At 43.4% G+C, this 22,936-nt stretch overlaps 2 protein-coding genes across 2 annotated transcripts; one reads left to right on the top strand and one right to left on the bottom strand.

Annotated features, from left to right (window-relative positions):
• Positions 1-411: 411 nt before the first annotated feature.
• Positions 412-14,405, bottom strand: GPS1 (G protein pathway suppressor 1). Its single transcript, XM_054293045.1, has 14 exons — positions 14,322-14,405; positions 11,799-11,891; positions 11,284-11,465; positions 10,335-10,499; positions 10,033-10,168; positions 9,801-9,878; positions 9,428-9,488; positions 8,964-9,049; positions 8,393-8,487; positions 7,168-7,273; positions 6,736-6,816; positions 6,475-6,612; positions 6,121-6,255; positions 412-5,409 (listed from the first exon to the last, which is right to left on the bottom strand). Exons 1-14 carry the CDS (start codon positions 14,352-14,354, stop codon positions 5,335-5,337), a joined length of 1,464 nt encoding a protein of 487 aa, XP_054149020.1. The 5' UTR covers positions 14,355-14,405; the 3' UTR covers positions 412-5,334.
• A 73-nt stretch (positions 14,406-14,478) lies between these two features.
• On the top strand, positions 14,479-20,992 carry RFNG (RFNG O-fucosylpeptide 3-beta-N-acetylglucosaminyltransferase). The gene is made up of 8 exons (XM_054293047.1): positions 14,479-14,968; positions 15,790-15,838; positions 16,347-16,449; positions 16,829-16,982; positions 18,035-18,123; positions 18,214-18,379; positions 19,669-19,754; positions 19,991-20,992. The coding sequence occupies exons 1-8, from the start codon at positions 14,588-14,590 to the stop codon at positions 20,055-20,057; spliced, it is 1,095 nt and encodes a 364-aa protein (XP_054149022.1). The 5' UTR covers positions 14,479-14,587; the 3' UTR covers positions 20,058-20,992.
• The last annotated feature ends 1,944 nt before the right edge of the window (positions 20,993-22,936 follow it).

The following is a 22,936-nucleotide window of genomic DNA, read 5'->3' as shown; positions in this document are numbered from 1 at the left end:
TGGTACTTCATGATGTAGTCATTTGTCCTTTACATGTGATAAATTCTGAGAGATGTGACAAAACCAGATGCAGGTCCTACACATGCCTTTTTTAAAGATGGAAACTTGAAACCACCTCTTCCACTTCATGTGGAAATAGTCCACTTCTTCCCTTGCACAGGCATACATGCTAAAGCTGTCAAGTAGTCTGAGTTTCCTGGTCTGTTCCCCCTCTTGGAGTAAAAAACCCAAATATGTATTATCCTAGAATTTCAAACTGTTTATTGACCTCTCCCCGTTAACAGTTTCCCAAAAAGATCAGAAAGCTCAGACATTCTCCTGCTCAAAGTCTGCAAAGGCAAAACAGCCAGTTCCAGCACAAAAGAACTGGGGCTGTGTGAAACACACAGATTTTGGATCACCCCTCCCTCTCATAAATACGGTGTCGTCACTGTATTTATGAAGTACCAGAAGTACTAGACCAGTGTGAAGGAACAGTCAAGGTGCTTTTGGCTCCTAAATTCAGGAGAGGAGCCTTACACTTGAGAGTAGTAATTGGATACCATTCTATAAAGAATTAGTATTTAAGGTATATTTGTCCCTCCCTCCATACCAAGGCATTTCTTAACAAGCACAATGGAGGAATGCAGGTATACCTTATCTTGTCCACTCCTGTCCATGGCATGGCTGGAGGCTGCCACACTCCTGACACAGGGCTGAAAAACTGCTCAGTTTGGCACTGCAACATAGACCCACCTCTGTGCATCCAACTGCAAATCACCACACTAATGGAAAAAAGTGTCAACCTGAACATTCAGCAGCTGTGCAACAAGATGCCAGCCTTGCAGTACTATGGCAAAGCTGTCCAGATGAGCCATGGCTCATTAAGCAATGCTTGTGAACTCAGAGGCCCAATTGCAACATGAGCAAAGCCAAGCCACTTACTGTTCACACTGAGCACACCTGCACTAACAAGGGATTACTTTCAGGCTAGACAATATACGAATTTTTCTGTTTATCTCTAATCAAAAGATTGTAGTTTGCCAGCTCGGTAAGGTCAAGGCCTGTTTTGTTTCTGTTTCACAGGCCCTTAAGGAGATACACACTATTTTATTTTCATGGAGTAGGGGGAAGAAAAGGCAGTGCTCTGAATGTAGAATGATGCTGAAAATGATGCTCAGTCTTCAGGAAAATGGGTTCTCACATCTAAATTATTTTCAGAGGCACACAAGAAAAAGCTGGGGTATTTCACAAAAGAAAAAAAGAAAGCCAACTGCCTTTATTTGAGAAACAGGTTATGACATGAGATATGAGAAAGATCTAAAAAAAAATTTAAAGACAAAAAGGTACATCAAAACAAAGACTGAAACTCTGAGATTTCAGCATGTATTTACGGGGTACAAACTTTGAAGTGCAGAGAGTTCACAGTTGTATCGACTACAGGCAAAGGGAGTATAAAGCTAGAGCTGAAGGCTTAGAGAACTGAAAGAGTGGTACCTGTAGGGTCAGGGATAAAAAGAATACCCAGCCTGATCTACCACCTGAGCCAGATTTTTCAGGTCCTGCCACTTGAGTTCTTGTTTGAATTAGACCATCTCTTGCTAATGTCCTGCAGTCTGTAGCTTCAGTAACTCTACCAAGGCCTAAGCTTGAGTTATTTCTTTGATGTCAAGAAACTTAATTGCATAATGAAGTTACCAAGCTTCTAATTAGTGAATCTTGCACATTTTCTCTTAGAGCTTGACATGACCTATTAGCCAGTTTCTGTTCCCCTTTCTAACTAATTTAGCCTAATCAAGTTATCCTATGAAAGAATCTAAAGCTACACAGCAACCCTATGAAATGCTGAATGGAGTTCAGAGATCCTTAAGAACACAAAAGCCAAAATAACATTACTTTAACTACAAAGCTCATTTGCAAAGCAGACAAGTAATCCTTTCCCTATTCTCTAACAGCATCAGAGGAAGCAGAATTCAGTTCCACTCCAGTTTGGTGGTTTTCACCCTACTGCAAATTCACAGCTGATGGAATACCAGAGAAGCAAAACACTGACTTGTCTCAACCTCAGCTGTCACAAGCAGATAGTATAAAACATACTTAGAGCACTGTCTCATGCAGCACACTGCTGCCCCACTGCTATCTGCTTCATAAAGAGTAATGAAGATGGCAGAAGAATCTCAAATAGTCAAATTTATTTGGCTGAGACTTTAAAAGAAAAATGAATCAGTGCTTGACAAGCACTTTCTACCAATACAACAATGGGTCTTTGTCAGATTGAAGTTTCCTCTTTATTCTTTCCCTGAAAGTTTACATTACATTGCACATATCAGAAATAATACCTTATTCAGTGGCAGTTTTGGGGGGCTATCCAGAGGATGGAACAGTGCTGAGACCTTTGCTGCAGAGTCACAGAAGAGATGTACAGGTCACACTCACATGGCCTGGGACAAAGACCGAGCTCTGTTATTTTCTCCCTCACTTACTGACACCTTTCAGCCAAAAGCAGCTCATAGATGATGCTGCAACAGCCATGGTCCTCTAAACAGACCTCCCCCTGCAAAATCTAGCAACACAGACCACAGTGCTGGCCACGTTCTGGGCAGATAATTACCAATCACCCCAAACTAACACTAATCTCACAGTGGCAACTTCTACATTACCACTTACAGTGAGTGTGCTAATTAAAACTGCCTTTGCCAAAAGAATAAGGTTTTTTCAACTGTTTTTCCTTTAGTCCTAGCAAGGTCATGTAAAGAAAGCAGGATTTACACTGCATGAGGAACCTGTCATGGCCTACCACTGGCACTTCCTTAACAAAAAGGTGCTGCACAAGTTCATTAAATCCATACGAATGGGCCCCTCTGATCATATCTTAGACATACCAACATGCTACACATTCCACAAAACTTCATCACTGAATTACCTTGGTGGTCATAAGGAATCACCGAAAATTCAATCTATGTGGGTCACTATTTCCCCATTTATTACTTGGGAAATTACATAGAGATTTAAGGTAAGAATCATTTTTACTGGGGGAGACTGCTTATGAGTGCAATTTTCCTAGAACTATATGCATACTGTGTTGTATTTTGTGGGGTTTGAGACTGGCAGGCAGTTAGGACTGAGGCAGGTGTAGGACAATGTCTAGAAGAAACATGCCTGTACAGCCCTGACTCCCATCTACAAGATCCAAAAGCAACAGCAGCTTCTTTCACAGGCTAAAGGAGAGAGTTACATGCCAGTAATTCTGCACAAAGCACCCACGATGCCAATGTAATAAAAGAGAAATGCTTGATAACTCCCAAAGAGGCGGCAAGCACTTTTGTCTGGGGGGACAAAAACTTAACCATGCCTGCCAGCATACAGAATGGCCTCGGGCCACAGCCAGAGCTGGAAACTGCTGTTGCCACCTTGTGGGCCCCTTGTGGCTGCTGAGGGATGTGTGATGCCGCTGGTGTCTGGAAGTACAGAGACTCTAGTCAGCTCAAGACACCACTGAGGAGTCCTGCAGCAGAAATCCTCCAGCAAGGGACTGATATAAATAAATAAATAAAATAAAAATCCCAAAAGTGGGAGCACAGACGGTCACCTGGCATGGTGCACTTCACTGGGATGCAAAACCACCTCCTAAAGAGCAGAGTGTAACATCTTTTCCTGATAAATACTATCACTGGCCCATCTGCGGAAGAAAGCAAAAATGTTTGAGTAGCATTCAGGACTGAAAAGCTTCCCTTCAACACAAACAGAAAACGTAAAAGTACTTTCCCTGCATTTCTTATAAGGATGTACAGCAATTTACCCAAGGAGTCAACTTGCCTTTCTCACTAAACTGGCCATCAGCGATGCTTGACACTCAGTTCTTCCCTCAAAAATGGGAGAATTTTTCCATGCCAAATGTAACCAAAGACCTCACAGAAACTATTGCTTCCATTTTCAGCACCTAAGTAATAAAAAGCATGGAAAGCCAGGAGAGACCACTGTTGCTACAGGAATTTTGCTGTTCGAATGTTCCTTCAAACTGCACTTTCTTTACATTTCATCCAAGCTGCATCTCCAACCAGATCAGAAAGCAAAACAATCGCCTATGAAACATCATAAAGCTTAGCAAAAAAACAGAGGCTTAAGATCAAAATACCTAAAACCCAACCTTAACACAAAATTCCAAATACTCAGAAGTTTTTTAATCCTGCTGTTTAATGCACTAGATATAACAACTTTTTTTTTTTTTAAAAAAAAGCACGAACACATTAAAAGTAACATCTGTAGTCACTTGCCAGACCAGTCAGGGATGGATCAAAATTCTCAGCTTGCCTTATGGATTAGATGAATAAAAGGCAGCAATGACTTCAGAAAATTCAGTGCATATCTCTTTTCATGAACACAGGAGGATAATACAGACATACACACACACACACACACACTGGGCTGCCACCTTTAACCCCTTTATAAAAAGAAAAGCAGAATAAATGCACCTGGAGAGTGGGCACTAGACTTACTCTTTTTAGGGCTTCCACAAGACTTGAGTGGTGTTCTATGGCATTTATCCATTCTACCCAAAACAGCTGTTGCACATGCGGGGAACCCATCACACATTATGGCAGTAAGACTGGGCAAGCGGCAATATTTGCATGAAGTAGAGATTTACTGCTATGATAACACTGGACCCTAAAGCCAGGTCACACACAAGAGGGAAACACATCAGGAAACAGTTCTTTGAAAATAGAGACCAGAGAGAGAGAGAACCTGGCTGCAGGTAAACATAAAACCCTAAAATAAAGGCCTGTGACTGAATGCATGGAAGCAATGCCATGTTTTCTGGTACAGGTGAAAATTCTCCAAGAGTTTCTCAAAGGAAATCTCCTCCCCCATCAGAAACTCTAGTTCCATAATTGAGAGCAATGCACTTGTAAGTTTATTTGGAAAAAAGAAAGCTCAGCATTGATCAAAACTGAGGCAATACTTTCAGGCCAGCAAAATTCATCTTATATCGTGTCTGTCCATTCAACTAACTATTTTTGCAACTTTGAAACAAGAAAACTATTAGCAACTGAAAAACTCTCAACTCAGCATCTGTACGGATAACCTGAAGCTCTTTATGGAGTGGTGGAAGGAGAGTGAAGGTTTCTACCAAAACTGAAATGAAGACCCATTTTTAGGGATGCTGTTTTTAAAAAGAATTTCTTTTCAAGGAGAATTGAAGTTATTGGAATATTCATATTATCCACCACCAAACCCTGACTCAATCCGAGCAAGAAGTGAGGGAGATAGGGACAGTTTGTGAAGCTCAGCAGTTAGTGGGTGAGACACTGGGTACAGTCCCGAGGGACCATTTCTTTTGGTAGTGCACGAAGTTTTTCACATGTTGGTGCTCATTCTGGATTGGCTGTTAGCTGGAGTGAGCTCCCCTTGGCTACCTTCCCTTGGAGGAGACTGCAACAAGACCAAAACACATCCTAGTTAGTGATGTGTAAATATTCTGCAGCCTGCTTCCTGAGAGACAAAATAAAGCACAGGTGAAGCACAGCAGGATGGCAGCAGGGGGAGAGCATACCCCCAGGTTCATTAATGATGGTTTTGTATTAACAACTTCTACAGTTCACAAAAAGTTTTCATAAAAAAGTCAAACGAGAACTTTTAAGCCACTCTTACCAACTATGTACAAGGTGCTGTTGACCCCAGGAATTGAATCCTATCTGACATTTAGTAATCACAGGGATTAATATACTATAGAAATTAACACATTTTGTGCAGATGGCCTATCCTCCCTAAAGGCATCCTTTTCAAACTGCAATCCAGAAAGAATACTCCTAACAATTAATGCTTCTTTTACTTCCTCTGCTGAAAAAATTACTTCAGACAATCTTTATTGAGAAAGTAGAAGATACATCTACCAAGGACTGGACCAAAGGAGTTATTCAGAATTAACCCAACCATATAAACTTCAAAGGAGCTTCTGAGCTGTACAAACAGGTTAATCTACTGGCTAAAAACACTTGTTCCTTATATATTAAGTATTTACTACTGTAAGAATTTGTCCAATCAGGAACCTGATAGATTCACTCCCTTCCAGAATCCTCAATTCACCAACTTTCATAGTTTTACTTAACCCTTCTTTTAAGTCTCAGTTGAGCAGGGCCATACCTTGACATGGATCTGGTTGCGCAGGACTGCGGCTCGCAGGATCATTGCTTTGGCACGGCGCTGAAACTCTTTGCCCATCTGTAAAGATTTCTCAAAAGTTGTGCTGCGCTGATCTACATCTCGAGCATACAGAATCTGTAACCAATACAGAGAACTGAACATGGGAGCTGTGCCAGGGTTCCACAGCAGGAAAACAGCTAAGGCATTATGGAGCCTGAGGTCACACACAGTTCAGCCCTACTGAACACACCAGGCCCAAGAGATGAATGCACCTTTCCAAGCCTCTCAGGAATGGAGAGTTTCTAAACTTAGTGAGCCTGTTCAGTCTCTAATTCATGGGTGAAATGCACTCACCTTACTGTGCGAGTCTATTCTGGCATTGATCAGTCCCTCCAAGATCAGCTGAGTGAGTTCATCTTCCAGAGCAGCCACTGTGGTGTTAAAAGCAGTGGCCATCTTGCGCATGTCTGCCGACACATAGGGGCTGAAGTACTAAGAAGAAGAAGAAAATATTCAGTTGCACACTCCACCCTTTAAGAAACTAGGAGAAAAGTAATTGCAAAGAAATGGCCTATCTCCCTGTTTATCCACCTCTGGGATGATAGGAACAATTACCTGGATAAGGGCACGATTTCGAATCTGGGTATAAAGTGTCCTGACATGAGGTGCAAGGTACATATCTAGCAGCAAGTTGTCCTGCGCAAAACAATAAACCACATCAGAAGCTGAGAAGCAATCTGGAAAAATATATTATTCCTGTGTTCTGAAACATTTATGCGTATATACTTAAACCTTAAGAATATTATACTACAGGAAGACAATACAATAAAACAAGAATGAATAAAAAACATAGGAATATGTTTTAAGTATTTATAATTTCTCTCTACAAATAAACTATTCCTAATTTCCATGCACCACACCAAGAGACACAGAAGACACAGAAGACCTGAACATTTAGTATCTACTTTTGACAATCACTGCTTCTCACAAAAGCCTAGGCAAAGGGAACTTTTAGGGTCTGCTCTGCACTGCTCTCCTGCAACTCACCTTCATCTCATCCAGCATCTTCAGGCATGAAGCATACTTAGATTCATAAAACTTGAAGATGATGTCACGAACCTGTGGCTCCAGCTCCAAAAACAATTTGAAGGAGCTACAGATAAAGATGGCAGTGATCAGACTTTGGAACCTGCCACTTAAATACCCCATAACCTCATCACTCCAGCAGGAGTCAGGAGGGTAAAAACTCCAAGTAACAAGGTTAAACACTCTCACTATCATTCCAAGAAGATTTCAAGAATTTACCCTCTAACAGACCAGACAGCCCATTTTCCCCAGGGCTAGGAGCCTGGAACACAGAGAGATAGAGCACAGCATCAGAGCTGTGATGAAGGAAGACAAAAGACTTTTGACAAACCAAATAGTAGAAGTGTTTGTCCACACAAAACAAAATCATGAATGTGAATAGGTCAAAATCAGGCAAACAAATGCCATACTGTAGTCCATGCTGGCCAGCTCTGTGTCCCCTTTCAAAGCACAGCCTTCATTATGTATAGTATGCCATAGACAAGACAAGCATGCCAATTTCTCTGAGAAACAAGCTACTGTGAGTGTGGTAAATCTTAGGGATGTACACTTTTCCTCAGCACACTCCCAGTTCACCATCACAGATTTTTAAACCTTGGGATCTCACCCTATTTATCAGCCCATAAAAGAGGGTAACAACCCCTTTTCCACAGCAATTTAAGATTACTGCTTCTGTACATCTAGCTCCTGTACACCTAGCTGACAGGAATTCAGTAGCATTGCAATTAAATCTATGACACTCAATAACCATTTTCTTCCAAAGACTGTAATTATCTTAACCTTCTGTATAGTAAGATTACACTCCAAGGTGTACTAATAATTACTAAATTGTTTTAACGATTAACATACACCACAACAAGGGGCAACATGAAGGAAAGCTGCCTTTGACAGAGGACTGTGTCCCTCTATTTAATATCTGATATGAAGTACTGATGAAGACAGACAACTGGGCTATGCAGATGCTGGATTTAACCTGGGTGGGAAACTTATACTAAGAAAATTTCAGCTGTGATTAACCACTGTGTTTTAGACAGTGAAACAGCACTTAATGCTAAAGGCAAATTAGAGCTCAGTGATTCTTTCTCTCCTGTATGAGAAATACTCCTGCCAAAATCCACTCTTAACCAAAGTCCCATGTTCCAAAATATGTCCAGTACATACAAACATCACTCAAGGCATCACTCACCTACTGGAGATAACATTTCGTTGCAGTTCCTGACGGTCAAATGTAGCAAGGGCACAGAGCCCACCATACACAGCCACATTGCTGGGAGATAACAGCTACAGAGAGAGGGAGAGACAGAGAGCAAGCTGTCACTGACTACCAAAATGGTGTAAGGGTGGCATTGAGTCTTCTACCCCAGGCCTTTCTTTCAAGCAGTGACAAGATTAGTCCTTATCAAATGCAGTGGAAGCACTCAGGTTGCTCTCACCCACTGCGCGGGGTGACAGAGTCAGAGTAGTAACACTGCTAAGAGAACAGACATCAATTTCAGGAGCTTTTGGTTGATTGAATTATAAATTATAAATCATAAATCTCACAGGTAACTCTTATGTGATCTAGAATAGAGCATTTAGAGAAGCCAAGAACAGAGACTTAAAAAAACCAAAACAAACCAACCAACCAACACAGTTCACAGCACCACCAAACTATATAGGAATGCTGCAAGAATAACTACAATATCTGAATTTTACAACCTAATACTAAGAACTGCATCCCCTCCAAGACCTGCATACAGCTCCCTCTTGGTCCTCACCTCAGGGAAATCACAGTGATCAAATGATGCCAACAAGAAGCACTTTGCTGCCTGTTTGTACTTCCGGGCAGCTAGTTCGGCCAAGCCTAGGAACCAGAAAAAGTTAGTCCTTTTCTTATGACAGTATACAAATTAGGGAAAATTGAAAAATCTAGGGAGTAGGAAAGGCCCCCACGGTTGCTAGTGCCTTCACTAGTGAAGTAAAACAAGATCCTCAGACTGTATCAAGCATCCTTTGAACTACATTGACTCACACAGGTATCCTCTCTGAAGAAACTCAGGGAGAAGAAAGAGATGGCAAAAACCAGCAGTTCTATCTCACCAGCTTCATTAAATTTTGCATGTCTGGTATGGAAATACAAAGTCTGTCAAATATGAGAGAAAAAATAAACCCAAGAGCCCTACGGACAGCTAACAGGTAGAAAGACAGGCAAACCATACAGGAAACTGAAGGACTCACTCACCTGCTGCACATTTCAGTTTGGTGAGAATTGCTTGTGTCTGGCTATCTCTTTCTCCTCTTTGCTAAAGCATAAAACAAAGCAGTAGTGAGCAAGCAGTATGAAAGCTATTTTGCTTACAACTAGGATAATGTCCCCAGGATATTTCACCCTGATAATTAACTTGCCAATCTCAATGGCAAGAAAACTTAATTTTATTTCTCTTGGGAAATATGGCAAAACTGAGGACAGGAAGTACCCATTTTTACCATAAGTCAGATTTTGTACACGTGCATCATGAGAGAAGTCATAAAGGGGGAAAGGAAGAAATCATTTTACAAATTTAGAAACAGAAAACAAAGGGAAAATGTATGCAAGTTAAAGAGCAGGAACTTACTTCTGCAATTTCTGGTGTAGACTCAGCCTTGCTAACATAGCTCAGAACATGAGACCAATTCTGGAGGTAGACACTGACCTGTAGAGAGCCAGAAATAGTGTGGGGCAGGCACAGATAAACGGCACTCCTCAGCTAAGCTGCATCATTGAGGACACAAGAGCCAAGGATGGGGTGCAACTTCACAGCAGGTATCACAAAGACACCAGGTACCTCTGCCTGCAAATCCTCCTACCTTGATAACATTGAGACACATGTTGATGACATGTTTAGCACTGGTGCAGTAATCACGGGCTCGCGAGTAACACTTGAGAGCATTGCTGAGGTCTCCACAGTCCAGGTAATGATCACCTAAATCATCGTGGCCTCTCCTGGAGGACGGGAATTAAAACATCAGTGAAGTGTATGCTCAGAAACGGACAAAGGCAGTTTGTTCTAAACAAGTAACTCAACACACTGACCTAAGGGCACATCCCATGTCAACTACAGAGAAACAAAATGCTCTTCCTTGCTCCAGAAGAGCCTTTTGCATCTCACCTGATACTCTCCTTGATGGAGTTCCCTTTGTAATTTTTCAAATCTGTATCGAGTTTCTCCAGTTTAAGAAGAGCTTTCTTGCGTGTAGCTTCAACCCAAGCTGTGTCAAGAGGAGGGGGTTCAATTCCACTATCAGGGACAGCATCAGGTGTATTTTGCAGTTCCCTGAAAGAAAAGTATTTGAATGAGGCTATTAGGCTGAATATGTTTCAAAACAGAAGTCTGCTAAGTGCCTGGCAATGCTACCCTAACAAACAGTACTGCATACACAAAATAGACCAAAGAGAAAATAAAGGTAGTGGGGAAAAAGAAACATATTGCTAAAATGTCCAGCGCAAACAGTAACACAAGCATCACAGATGTTTACAAATACTTCACAAAATTATCCTAATGATCTTAGGATAAATATACTGTCACACACATGGTAAAGACTCCCCATGCAAAACAGACAAGAAATCATGAAATAAGCATAGCAACAAAAATAATACAAAGATGGGAAGCGTGGATGTATAAGTGAGATATTAAAGGTGATCCTTAACATCAAGCCTCTTTCTAGAGTGGGGGAGAGAAAGGAAACAATAAACCAAAACAAGGCAAAGAGTTAGATTAGGTATTAACTTATGAAAACAAAAGCATCTAGAACATGTCTCCATAATCTGCCTCAGGAAAAACAAATTTATTCATTAATATTTGAGGCAGTTGCAAGGACTAAACTCACCTCAATATCTACCTGCAGCTTTTAAAAGCACAAAGATTTCAGAATGAGATAATGCCTTCTGTGCTCTATCTTTTAAAAAAGCATGAACACACATGTCACTGCTATTAACTCTAAGTGCGAAGATAATTTGCATAAGGTACGTGCTGGTATTGCATGCAAAGTACTCCATTGCAGCACATCACTCTTAACTCCGTCAGGAAAGCTCCCCAGGTTCCCATGGCCTCTTAGTACCTCGTGGCCTCAGACAGCTTTCTGTGGATTTCTTCATACACATCAACATTAAAAGTTCTCTGGACAAATGATAGAGCCATCTTGAGAGCTTCCACCCGCAGCTGTGGGCAGTGGTCAGCGATGAACTGCAGCCGCTCGATTCGCATCAGCCCACTGTAGCTGGACGCATACTGCTCCAAATCCTGCCAACAAAACCTGGCCTCAGAAGGTGAAAATGGACACACTACATCAGCCTACTGCACTGTGACCTGCACAGCTTTTCCTGCAGACCTGACCCCCTCAAGGAGGGCAAACAAAAATCAGTAAGATTAGTCCATGTCTGCTTTCTTCAAATATAAGTAATTTCCTCAGAAATATGCTCTACACTACAATTTACTATTTGAAAATTTCAGTTGTGATGCCTTTGTGTTTAAGACTAACCAGCGTTAAGATTTTTTCAGAAGGGTCTTTTTCAAAATTCTTCAAGGAAGAGACCATGGGCAAGAAATGTACCCATAGCCCTCAGCAGCACGTACCAGCGTGGGGTTCTCCACCACATAGTTGATATCAGGTGAATTTTGCTGATCTTCTTGTGGATCTACGTCAATCTGCATGGGCTCCACTGCACCCTAAAAGAGCAAAACAAGGTCAAAAGCAGCTTATATGTTATTCAATTTACTAAAGACTTGCTTAAATATGTGTTAAATTTTAAAAATGAAAAAGCACTCCTCAGTCTTTTGATATATGCTTAGGACTTTTCTCTAGCAGCACCACCAGTCAGCATGATGCTTGGTCTAATGCAAGCAGCAGTATGGCTTAGCATTCACACAGAGCAGTTTATTTGGCTTGGTAAATTATCAAGCAAAAAAATGAAGGGGTCAAATAATCTGATTCTACAAAGTATGTGAGGCATGCATATGCATTCCATTTCTCTTCCCTGAGCAAGACCAGGTGTTAACACTCAGATCAAGAAGTTCCAAAAGGCAAAATGTACCCAAGAACTCACCACAACCTTTCAAAATTGCTTTAATGCTTAGAAATAATATTTCGGGGGGGGGGGGGGGGGGGAGGGAAGAGGCAAATATTGTTAAACTTCTTAGAAGTATTAAAAGCCATAAAGAACAGAACACCAAATGACAACTTCAGAGTTTCCAACATAGCAAGGAACAATTTGACTGCACTGCAGGGATGTGTCATTAGTCAAACTATCTTACTATAGTTTTCAAGTTCAATTGCTCGGATAGAGCCTCTTTGGAGAAACAACAGAATTTTATTCTCCCAGTATATCCTGCACTGCTTTGAGCCATAAGGACTCACAGCAATGCAGTGACTTTGGCACAGCTGCATTGCTTCAGCTCCTGCATGTACTCCAGGTAAGACCAGCTTGCTATCCCATTCCACAAACTAACTGCTCTGCTGGCACAAAATTCATTGTCTCCTCCTAGTCCAAGTGTGCTGAACAGTCCTCCTAGAAATTACTGTGAGGAAATAAAGTGAGGAAAACTTAGCAGACTGTCTGCTTATAAAATGCTGACTTTGTGCACACAGTATATAAGCTTGATTTGCAAAAGGGGATCTCACAAAAGACAGACATGCCAACCACCTTGCCCCCATACACATCTGATTATCTCCATATTTTTACTGATTTTACTGACAAGAAATCAAAGATTGAGGGTTTTTTGGACTGGGTTGATTGTTTAGTTGGGTTGTTTTGTGACAAGGAACAGGGCAGATGCAGATTTCCTATCTCTAAAAATTACACTCACCCAGTCTGGAGGGCTTATTCTTTCACAAACTGATACATATCAAATACACATCTCACCACTGAAATCTCCCAAAATCTGAAGTAAAAGCAAGTGAAGCACAAAACCATCTGTTTCCTAGTTTACTAACCTTTCCATGAAAGAAAGGGAGACAGGGAGGGCACAGAGGAAATTTTGGTTGTTTAGACCACCCCTCAGGCAAATTCCGCATAAAAACAGGCAATTCAACATATGCTGAGACCACTACTTTTCCCACTTTTATCTACCTTTTATCTTTTCTTATATCACAAACACTAAGTGCCAAGGTTAGTTTGTTTAGGCGGCACTTGCCTACCATAGTAAAAACTCAATTACAGACTCCTTAGAAAACAGCAAAAATGGTAACTGTAATTCCAGCTGGTGGAACAGAACAATTTGTGTCTTGCTACACTGAGAGTCTGCACTCTGCATTTCTCACTTAACTCCCAGACAAGGAAAAACACAAGTGGGCTGAAAGCCCCAGTAGGACAAGCAAACTCAAACATTTTCAAGCTCTTTATTTTGAAAGGAAGATGCAATGTCAACTCAAAAACTACTCACAGAGCAAATAATAAACAGCCACTCCCCAAGATTTCCTAAGCCCCAAGGGCTGCTCTGCTGAGGGTACCTCACCAGGCCTCACATAAGCAGATATGCTGGTGCCTGAGCTGAAGTCTCCTGCTGTACTCGGCAGGAATAGGTGTGATCTGCTGCTGGACGGAGTGCAGTACAGATCTATTACTAATGAAGGAGCCGAGTTGGATGCTGAGCCGTCCCTCGTCCTCTCTGCCCAAAGCCCCGCGCCCTGACACAGATACGCTACTGCTAAAACTTGCAAAGGACAGCCTCCGCAGGTACCTCGTGTCACCGACCCCCTCGGCGCTCCCGGGGCTTTCCCTGCACTACAGACTCTCAGTTCCTCCTCACTGGGCCACCTCACCGTAGCCTCCGCTACCACTCCAGCCCTACCCATGGCGGGGACCAAACACAGGGCCACCGCAGCGACGGGGACGCCACGGGTGCCGGAGGATGCTCGGCGGAGCATTGCTCCTCGCGAACGGCGGCGGAAGAGACACAGACCCGACGGAAGGGCGAGCGAAGGCCCAAGGCCAGCCGAAAGCCGCTCCATGTCCGTGGAGCGCAAGGAGAAGGCCGCACGGCGCCCCCGGAGGCCGCGGCCGAGCAGGGGTCTCAGACCCTGCGCGGGAGGGACGCGGAACGCGGCGGAGCGCGGCAAGGCTCGAGGGGCCGGGCCGGCGGGACGCGGCCGCCCCATACCTGCAGGTTAAAGACCTGGACGGGCAGCGGCATCCTCCCCTCACGCCACCGCTTCCGGCCGCCCGCCCCTCCCGCTCCGCTTCCGTTTCCGGGCCGCGCGTCGCGGCGAGGCCGCGGCCGACAGGTGAAGCTCTTAAAGGGGCCGCGGCCCCGCGGCGGCGGCTCGACGACCTCCGGGCGCTCCTTCCGCGGGGCCGCCGCCACCTCCCGGAGTGCGGGGCCATGCGGTGGCCGCACCCTGCGGCGGGGGCCCGCGGGGCTGCAGCATGAGCGGTCCTTGCCTGGGGCTGCGCAGGGCCGGGGTTCTGCTGTCGCTGGGCGCCGCCGCGCTCCTGTTGCTGCTGCTGCCGCGGGGGCCGCGCCCCGCCGCGCCCCGCCCGCCGCGCCCCGCCGGGCCCAGCGCGGCCCCGCCGCACCGCGCGGGCCCCGCCGGCTCTGCTGGAGCGCCGGGCGGCGGGCCCGGGGCCGGCGGGCTCGCGGGGAGCTCGCAGCTTGCGCGGAGGGGCCGTCTCGGGAATGCCGGCAGCGCGGCCAGGGAGAACCTGGAGCTGAAGGACATCTTCATTGCCGTGAAGACCACGAGGAAATACCATAGGAGCCGGCTGGACTTGCTCCTCCAAACCTGGATCTCCCAGGCGAGAGGACAGGTGAGAGACTTTGCCAGCGGGCAGGGGCAGCCGGCAGCTCCGGCCCTGCGCTTCCAGGACAGCGAGTGCGCTCCCACCGAGTTTTTCACTCTTATGTTAAAAAAGACTTTCTTTGTAAGACTGTGGAAAGTCGTTTTATATAAACGCTTAGTGTGAACATACTTCCAAAAGAGTTCGTTGCTGATTAGGCCAGTTACTTGCAACATGGGATCGGTAGTCCAAGCAGACATAGTTTGCTGATTTTTGTATTACTGTAGAAAGTGCTTTCATGATAGTGAAATGATGATGCATCTAAGCTAATATGTTGGACTAAGTACTTAAGCTTTTCTGTAGGTCAAGTTAGTTCCCTTGTTTCAGAATTTTGGTCCGTTCAAGTATATTAATGGGATTTTATCCAGCCATTGGAACAAGACTGTGTTAACCACCTCCCACTTCCCACCCTGACTTCCATTTTTTCTTCTTTACCTGCTTGGCAGCTGTGGATGATTCCTAGCCAGAGAGAGGAGGTAGTACCAAAAAAAGACCAAAATCCTTTCTGTCTGGAAATCAGTTGTCTGTACCATCAGACAAGGAGGGTAAAATGCAGCCTGCTTTATTAAAATGACATTATTCTGGTTTGTAATGAAAAAATGTAACAAATAAGGCAGGGGTTGAAGTTGCTGGGGGGTCTCTGCACCCCTACTCCTTTCCCCTTTCCAGTGGCTATTGTGAAACAAACTACCAAGAGAGACAAAACACTCTGAATTCTAACTGAAACTGAGCAAATTTAAAATTAGAATCTGAAGTTCTTGATGTGGACACACGGTTTTTGTCTCCCACAGACATTTATATTCACAGACTGGGAGGATCGGGAGCTACGCCTGAAGGCAGGTGAGCTGTGTAGCAGCAGGGGTGCATGCTATGTATTATAACTGAGTTTTGTTTCTTTCATACTCTCTATAGAAGTCCTTATTTCATGCTATACAAGCAACTAGGGAAGTTAAGGTGGAGAAAATAGAGAAAACTTCTCTCTAATTGGCACCTGGACAAGACGCCTGGAACTTCCAGAATACTGGGTTCACTTTTGCACCCCTTTTCTTCTTGTCAGTAAACTTAAGCTTATGTGGTTCCAAGTCATAGTAGGTATTTCTTTCACACACATCTCATGACATTGCTTATATACCCTTGCTTGTTTTAATGCAGTCACACAGTTTCATGACTCTGCAGCTTACACGCCAGGATGTGTATGTGGGGCGACCTGTGAGCCCTGCCTGTCCTGCAGCTTCTTCTCCATGCATGCACCATGTACAGTATTAGTGCCAAATGTGCACTTCTTTTGTAGTCTTTTTTGACTACACATGCTCCTCAGACCTGAAAGGGCTGATCTTTATTCTTCTAGGGGATCATATGATCAACACCAACTGTTCTGCTGTCCATACCCGGCAAGCTCTCTGCTGCAAGATGTCTGTGGAATATGATAAATTCCTGGAATCTGGGCAAAAGTAAGTGAAACACATTGTTCCGATTGACTTTGTTTCTTCCAGTTCTGTGCTTACAGGAAACTTGAGTAACCATCTCTGTTCCGGTAAGGAATGTAGTATTAGCTAAAATGTAGGGATGAGTGCAGGAGAGGGAGCACAGCATGAAGCAGTGTTTATAAACAAGCGTCATTTGAAAAGTGGAAAGGATTATAATCTAAGGAAGTTATTAATTTCAGCCTCTTTGCAGATTTAGCATCTGTGGGTGCTTTCATCTTCCCTATTCTGTAATTTGGGACAATAAGGAATACTTTCTGCTCCAAGCCTGAAAGACTATGACTCAGTTGTAAACTTATAACTCATTTCTTTGTCCCTATAATTTCTTGATTTGTTTTGTTTGAAGATGGTTTTGCCATGTGGATGATGACAACTATGTGAACCCTCGGACTCTTCTGCATCTCCTGTCTGCTTTCTCACACAGCCAGGATGTGTATGTGGGGCGACCGAGCCTGGACCATCCCATCGAAGCAGCTGACCATGTCCAAAGTGATGGATCAGTAAGCAAACTTTTTCAGTTTGCCTGAGAGACATTCCAATCTTCTAAGCCTTTAAAACCTTGACAATTCATAGGATTCCCCCATAAACCCAAGGGATTTAATCTGCAAGAAATGAACCTAGTGATGGTCATTTTCAGAGGCAGGATGCTGAGTTAAATGCACCTTCAGCCTGATGTTGTGTGCATACATATGCACAATGGAGGTTTTCTTCTGGATGGCTGGCTGTTTCTGTGCCTTTACTCATGCATGCTGCGATCTCCCTCACACTGAGCTTAGTAGGGCCTCCCCACCTTGACTTATACTTTTCCTTTAGTGGCTGTGGGGGCAATGTTCCTTATTTTAGGACTTGGGAGTTTGGGTGGGAGTTCAAGGGGTTTTTAATTTGTTTTGAGTGCAGTATCACACACATTGTCATCATCTTTAACCAACTTCACATGGGTGACAGAAGCTTTCTGGATAGATAAATCATTTGCAATATAAAGTGGTTATTAGGTTTCCAAGAACCAGAAGCAAACATATCTCAACCACAAGATACATGTGCTAAGGAGAAAATCCTAGCCAGGTCACCTGCACTGGCAGGTCTGTTTAAAGATATATCAATCCACTGGCCAGAACGGCATAAAAAGTTATAAAGCAGCTTGTTAGGGAAGACTGCACAACAAAATAGTCTCCTTGGACATAGAGCCAATATATATATGGACCACCTTTGACATCCTCAGTAACACTGAGCTGGCTATGACCCTTGGTTAAAATGAATAGAGGACAGATGTAATTGTGTGGAAGTGGGACTATCCATTCATGTGAGCTACCTCCCATATGCTAATTTGATGGTTTACCTGCTGTCTGTTTCAAGATAGTTTCATTTGAGAGAACAGCTAGCTGCTTTCAGCAGCCTAAACAAATAGGGATTAATCTGTAGGCTTGTTCTGACTCAGATGTAATATTTGATATGAAATAGAACCTTGAGTTCCCTTCCCTGCCCAGCGAATTGCAAAAAGCTGATTGTCAGTAATTGCTATGTGGGTTTTTTTTTTTTTTTTTTTGCTCTTCAGAAGACAACGGTGAAATTCTGGTTTGCCACAGGTGGAGCTGGGTTCTGTATCAGCCGAGGTCTTGCCCTGAAGATGAGTCCCTGGGCCAGGTAAGCATTGTCCCTAGCTGAGCTCCATCAATACATGTCTGGGAGGTTTTAAAACACATTTTGGCTTGTCTCCTATGCTCTCTGTCACAGCCTGGGCAATTTCATTAGTACTGCAGAAAGAGTACGTCTTCCTGACGACTGCACCATTGGCTACATCATCGAAGGGCTGCTGGAGGTAAAGCTGCTGCACAGCCCATTGTTCCACTCCCACCTGGAAAATCTGCAGAGACTGCAAGGGGAGTCTGTTCTGCAGCAGGTAGAGCTATGCTTCATATCCTGTTCTTATAGTTACACCTCAGTCTGATCAGAAAGAACAGACTATGTAGACTTAGCACTCTTCAGCAAAGAAGGATATCTACAGACTCACTCAGAGCTGTGACTTGCTCAATTCCTTCATTTCGGTGAAAAGCACTGTTTCACTCTAGCCAACTAGGACATGTAGCTGTCCCCTCCTTTGGGGACACATTCTGCTACATGAAGCCTAGGTAGGGTGTACCTCATCTCCTCCTAAACCTTGATTTTTTGCATGTAGCTGTAGCAGAAAGTGTAGAAGTTTGCTAAATAGTGTTCCTGGATTTGCCTAACAAAGTTGCAGTCTTAATCCATGCTCTTCAGAAAGGCAGCTGTATAAGTACTTAACATAACTAAATGTTAATAATTTTAAAGAACAATTTGTATGAATCTCATGAAACTTAAAGTTGCTTCTGAAAAATCAATTTGCTTTTTAGTTGCTGGGCTACATTTTACCTCCCTGGCAGCAGATGGAGCCACAAGGCCATCCAGCAGTGTTGCCTGCATCACACTGCTTGGCACCATGAGTAAACAGGAGTGTGGTTTTCCCCTGCATGCTGGGTGGTTATATTTTTCTGGCAATTGTATTAGGCAGCAGAAATGTTTGCTTGGGGCCAAATTCCACCGTGATGTCACCTCCCTTTATGTTAGTGAATTTGACTGTAGCAACAGTTCAACAACTGGCCATTGTTTCACTGGTCATCATTGGTTCCATGAGACGAAGATAGCTAACCCAAAACCCAGGAAATGTACAATTGCAAAGAAAATACAAGTCTTCTTGCACATGACACATGAAAAATTCTTAATGCAGTGCTTGTGTGGAGGAACCTGGGGTTCCAAAGATCTAAACTTTGTTTCAGATTTGAAACATGACAATCCTTTCTATGCTACTTAATATGCAAATATTTATATTTTCCCCTGTGCTAAAATATTGCTATTGCAGACTTCAGGCAATGTCTGGTAAGGATGAACATGTTATTTAGTGAAGGTACAAACAGTAGCAGAATTCATGTCCTTACAAAGCTTACAGTTGAAATTCATCTTGTCCTGTGTATTCTCCCACGTTGCCCTTAGTGTCATTCAGTGCCAGCGTTGCTTACGTCGGAACTAATCACTGTCCTCCAAATGTCATCCATGTTCAGATTAGACAGCATCTTTGGAGACTTTCTTGGTACCTCATTAATAACCCTGCTACTCCACTCTGGTTTTCTGCATTAGTGTTACAAGTTTTGAATACTTCCTTATTTTTTACAGGTAACCCTGAGTTATGGTGACCCTGAGAACAAACACAATGTTGTTAGCGTGGGAGGAGTGTTTGGCCTTCAGCAAGATCCAACCAGGTTAGTGTCCTCTTCCAAAACAAGGTCTTCCTACCTTGTTCATGTTAGTCATCTGTAACATGATCAGACCCACTAATGGGTTTATTTTGTCGTGTCAGCTTGTTACTGTGCCAAAAGCAGGTAGATGCACCCCCTGCTCCATCAGTCTGCTGCACATTCAATGCTAGTATGTCCCATGTATGGAGAATTCCAATCTAATGCTGTCTTTTTTTTTTTTTTTTTTTTTTTAAATATAGATTTAAATCTGTCCATTGTCTGCTTTACCCTGACACTATTTGGTGCCCTGCTAAGAAGATGTCATAATTCTTGACGAGCCACTGACACCTGTGTCTTAGCTAGTTTGCATAAGGCAGGAGTTGCAGAGTTTTTGGTGGTTTTATTCTTCTTCTGGGAGACAACCAGTGGTATCTACAAAGGAGGTAGACAGACTCTGCTTAGAAAAGCAATAAGGTATGGTTTGTTCAGCTGCAGCCTGGGACATTCCAGGAAGAATCTTTGTTCTTTTGTCTAGTGGCTCTTCATAAGATGACCACAGTCCTGTGTGTATGAGTCACTTCATACTTTCATTTGATGTCATGTGAACCTGTGCTTGGGCACATCTGAGGCAAATGCAGTACTGGGAGCGAGAGTGTTTTTACTACCCTTAGGGGTTATTAGAAGCCACTGTGTTGAAGCTGGAGTGCTAGAGCAGACTGTAGTCCCCATGGTGACAAGAGAGGGGAAGTTTTCACTTGTCTTTCTTGGAAACAGAATTATTTAAGAGCTTCTGTGGCCTGACAGATAAAAACTGCAGCTGGCTAGAATACAGAAATCCTGGAATCACTAGGGTAAACAAGGCTGAAAGCCTTTGTCATGAGAAAACCCTGTGTGAGGGTAAGCTTACTCAAGACTAGATGAGTTGCTTACAATGTACATTCTCCCCTGTCATCCATGTGTACCTCCTGTGGAGGTAATCGTCAGACCTGGCTCGCATGCCAACTGAATTGCAATGGTTGATGATTATAATCTATTCCCTTGATATTTGATATTGAAAAAATATTTGCCTGACAAGATGGTAATTGTTCCTCCTGCTTGGCTGGTAGTTGGTCACATGAGCTGGGGAAGCTTGAGCTGGCAAAACATGCTGTGTTTCTGAAGCGTGAGAGGGTAGAAATGCTAGATAGCAGCAATGCACCAAGGAGAGTTTTGATGGTATCATTTGAGGACCTTTAATGGTATGGCCATGGTTACTCCAGCTTCTTCAGGGTTACTCCAGCTTCTTCAGATAATCTTTTAATTACCATAAAGCCAAGATCAGTGCTTGTTTTTACTCCTTAATAATTCAACAAGTAGTTCATGCAGTCACTAAAAGGAGATTGCACATTTACAAGCAGAAGTTCAGTGCTCTAGCAGCATCATCTGCTGCTGCTTTTTAAAGAAAGCAAACTAAAGTTTTAAAGTGGAAGGAATGGGGCTCCATATGTTTACTTTTTTGTTAGCCCAGACTCTGGCCATGCACAAACCCTGCCTGACCCGAAGAATACATTACAAAAATATTCCTTTGCAAAATCACTGTTTACTCTTATAAAAAATACTTGCTGGTTTAGTGCTAGAGTTTGAGGCCAAATTAAGGGAAGAATAATAGAAGGCTATTGTATGATCTGGAGCTGTGATTGTTAGCTTGATTGTGGATCTAGCAGAGGTTTCAGGTTTCTAAATGGCTGCACTCAGCTGTACTGTGGGGTTCACCTAGTTATTTAACTTCCTAGCAAATGCCTGTAGAGTATTCAAGTGTGCCACTTAGCACAGGGGTCAGCCTCCTCAATGTTCCCTGCATTTTAACAAACCTTTCAGTGTTTACCTCAGTACATTGTCCTCTTTGCATGATTTTAGGTAGTTCTGCTGAGGAGCAAACAAGCTGACGGCTACTTACTACAGTCCTGCAGCTCATTCTTGTATTTCTCCTTCCTATCATGTGTACTAAGGTACACATGAGGTATGGAAATGAGAAAGCTGCAGGGAGCTGGATCAAAGCCCAGCTAGCACACTGGCTGTTCCATAATGGGCTGTCAGTGTTACAGGTGTGCCTGTCACAGAAAACAGAGGAGGATTTGTGGCATAGTAGGTTCTACCTCTTTATTAGATCTTCTGCTAACTAGAATTGAGGCATCCTGTGGTTTAATTATTTTGTCATTAATAGTTCTGGAGATTCCTGGTATGCATGTGGTTTTTTAATATGGTTTTAAAGTCCTGTAGCAGAAAACTGTGAAACTTCATGAGCTCTTGAGGTGATTTTGTCTTCAAGCACTGCTTCTGAACTCTCCTCTTGGAAATCTTCTTCCCCTTCCACTGGAAGCACCCTTTTGTAAGACAACAGAGATCAAGCAAGAACTGGGCAGCAATTGTGGCAAACTGCAGTTTAAAAAACCACAACACTTTATATTGATGGCAGCAAAACTAAATGGTAGAAGTTTCACACTGGTCACTGGTCACACTAGGTATGCCAAAGAGGCAAGTGCCCTCAAAGCTGGGAGGATGTTTATGGAACTTAAAAAGAACCACGTTCTCCTGCAGGGCAACAGGAAACTTCAGTGTGTTCAGGCTCATTCCAAGGTTTCTTGTGTTGAGAATGCATTAAGCTGTGTGGATCTATCAGGATGCAGCTTTTTTATCAAACTACTTTTTCATACATAAAGTGATTCTATAAAATAAATATTTAAATATGTCAAAGGCTGTGTTTTGTCATATTTCTTCACGTGTGCTCTGTATAAAAATGGACCTTAAACCCAGTAATTCAGAAAACTATGCCCTCCTGTCAGGCTTATGTGATGCCAAGGGCCAAAAAAACAAGGTCAATGACTGGGCTGTGGAGAACAGAGGTGGATGAGAAGAATCCTTGCAGCTGCTTCTTAACAGTACAATCAAAGAATTGAGATAATAAGGATTTTAATTGTCATCTTCAGCAGCAACTTCGATGGGGCAGAGCTGCAGGATTTTTTCATCAGACTCTAAAAAAGCCTGTTTTTCTGTGGTCGCTAAAAGGAAACGTCAATCACGAGTGAGAGCCACGAAACTTCACTTCTGCCTGTCTCGCTGGATGAGCCTGGAGCCAGCTTCGTGCTGCGCTCCCTCGGCGGAGGCGGGGAAAGATGGCCCGGCTCGCTGGGGCCGCCCCGCTCCCGGCCCGCCCCGGGCCCGGGCCC

The sequence above is a fragment of the Melozone crissalis genome, unplaced genomic scaffold (genome assembly GCF_028551555.1).
Source record: "Melozone crissalis strain CALT ecotype California unplaced genomic scaffold, PUWL_Pcris_2 ptg000129l_1, whole genome shotgun sequence".
In the NCBI taxonomy this organism is placed as follows: Eukaryota; Metazoa; Chordata; class Aves; order Passeriformes; family Passerellidae; genus Melozone; species Melozone crissalis.
This window is presented reverse-complemented; position numbering and strand designations above follow the sequence as displayed.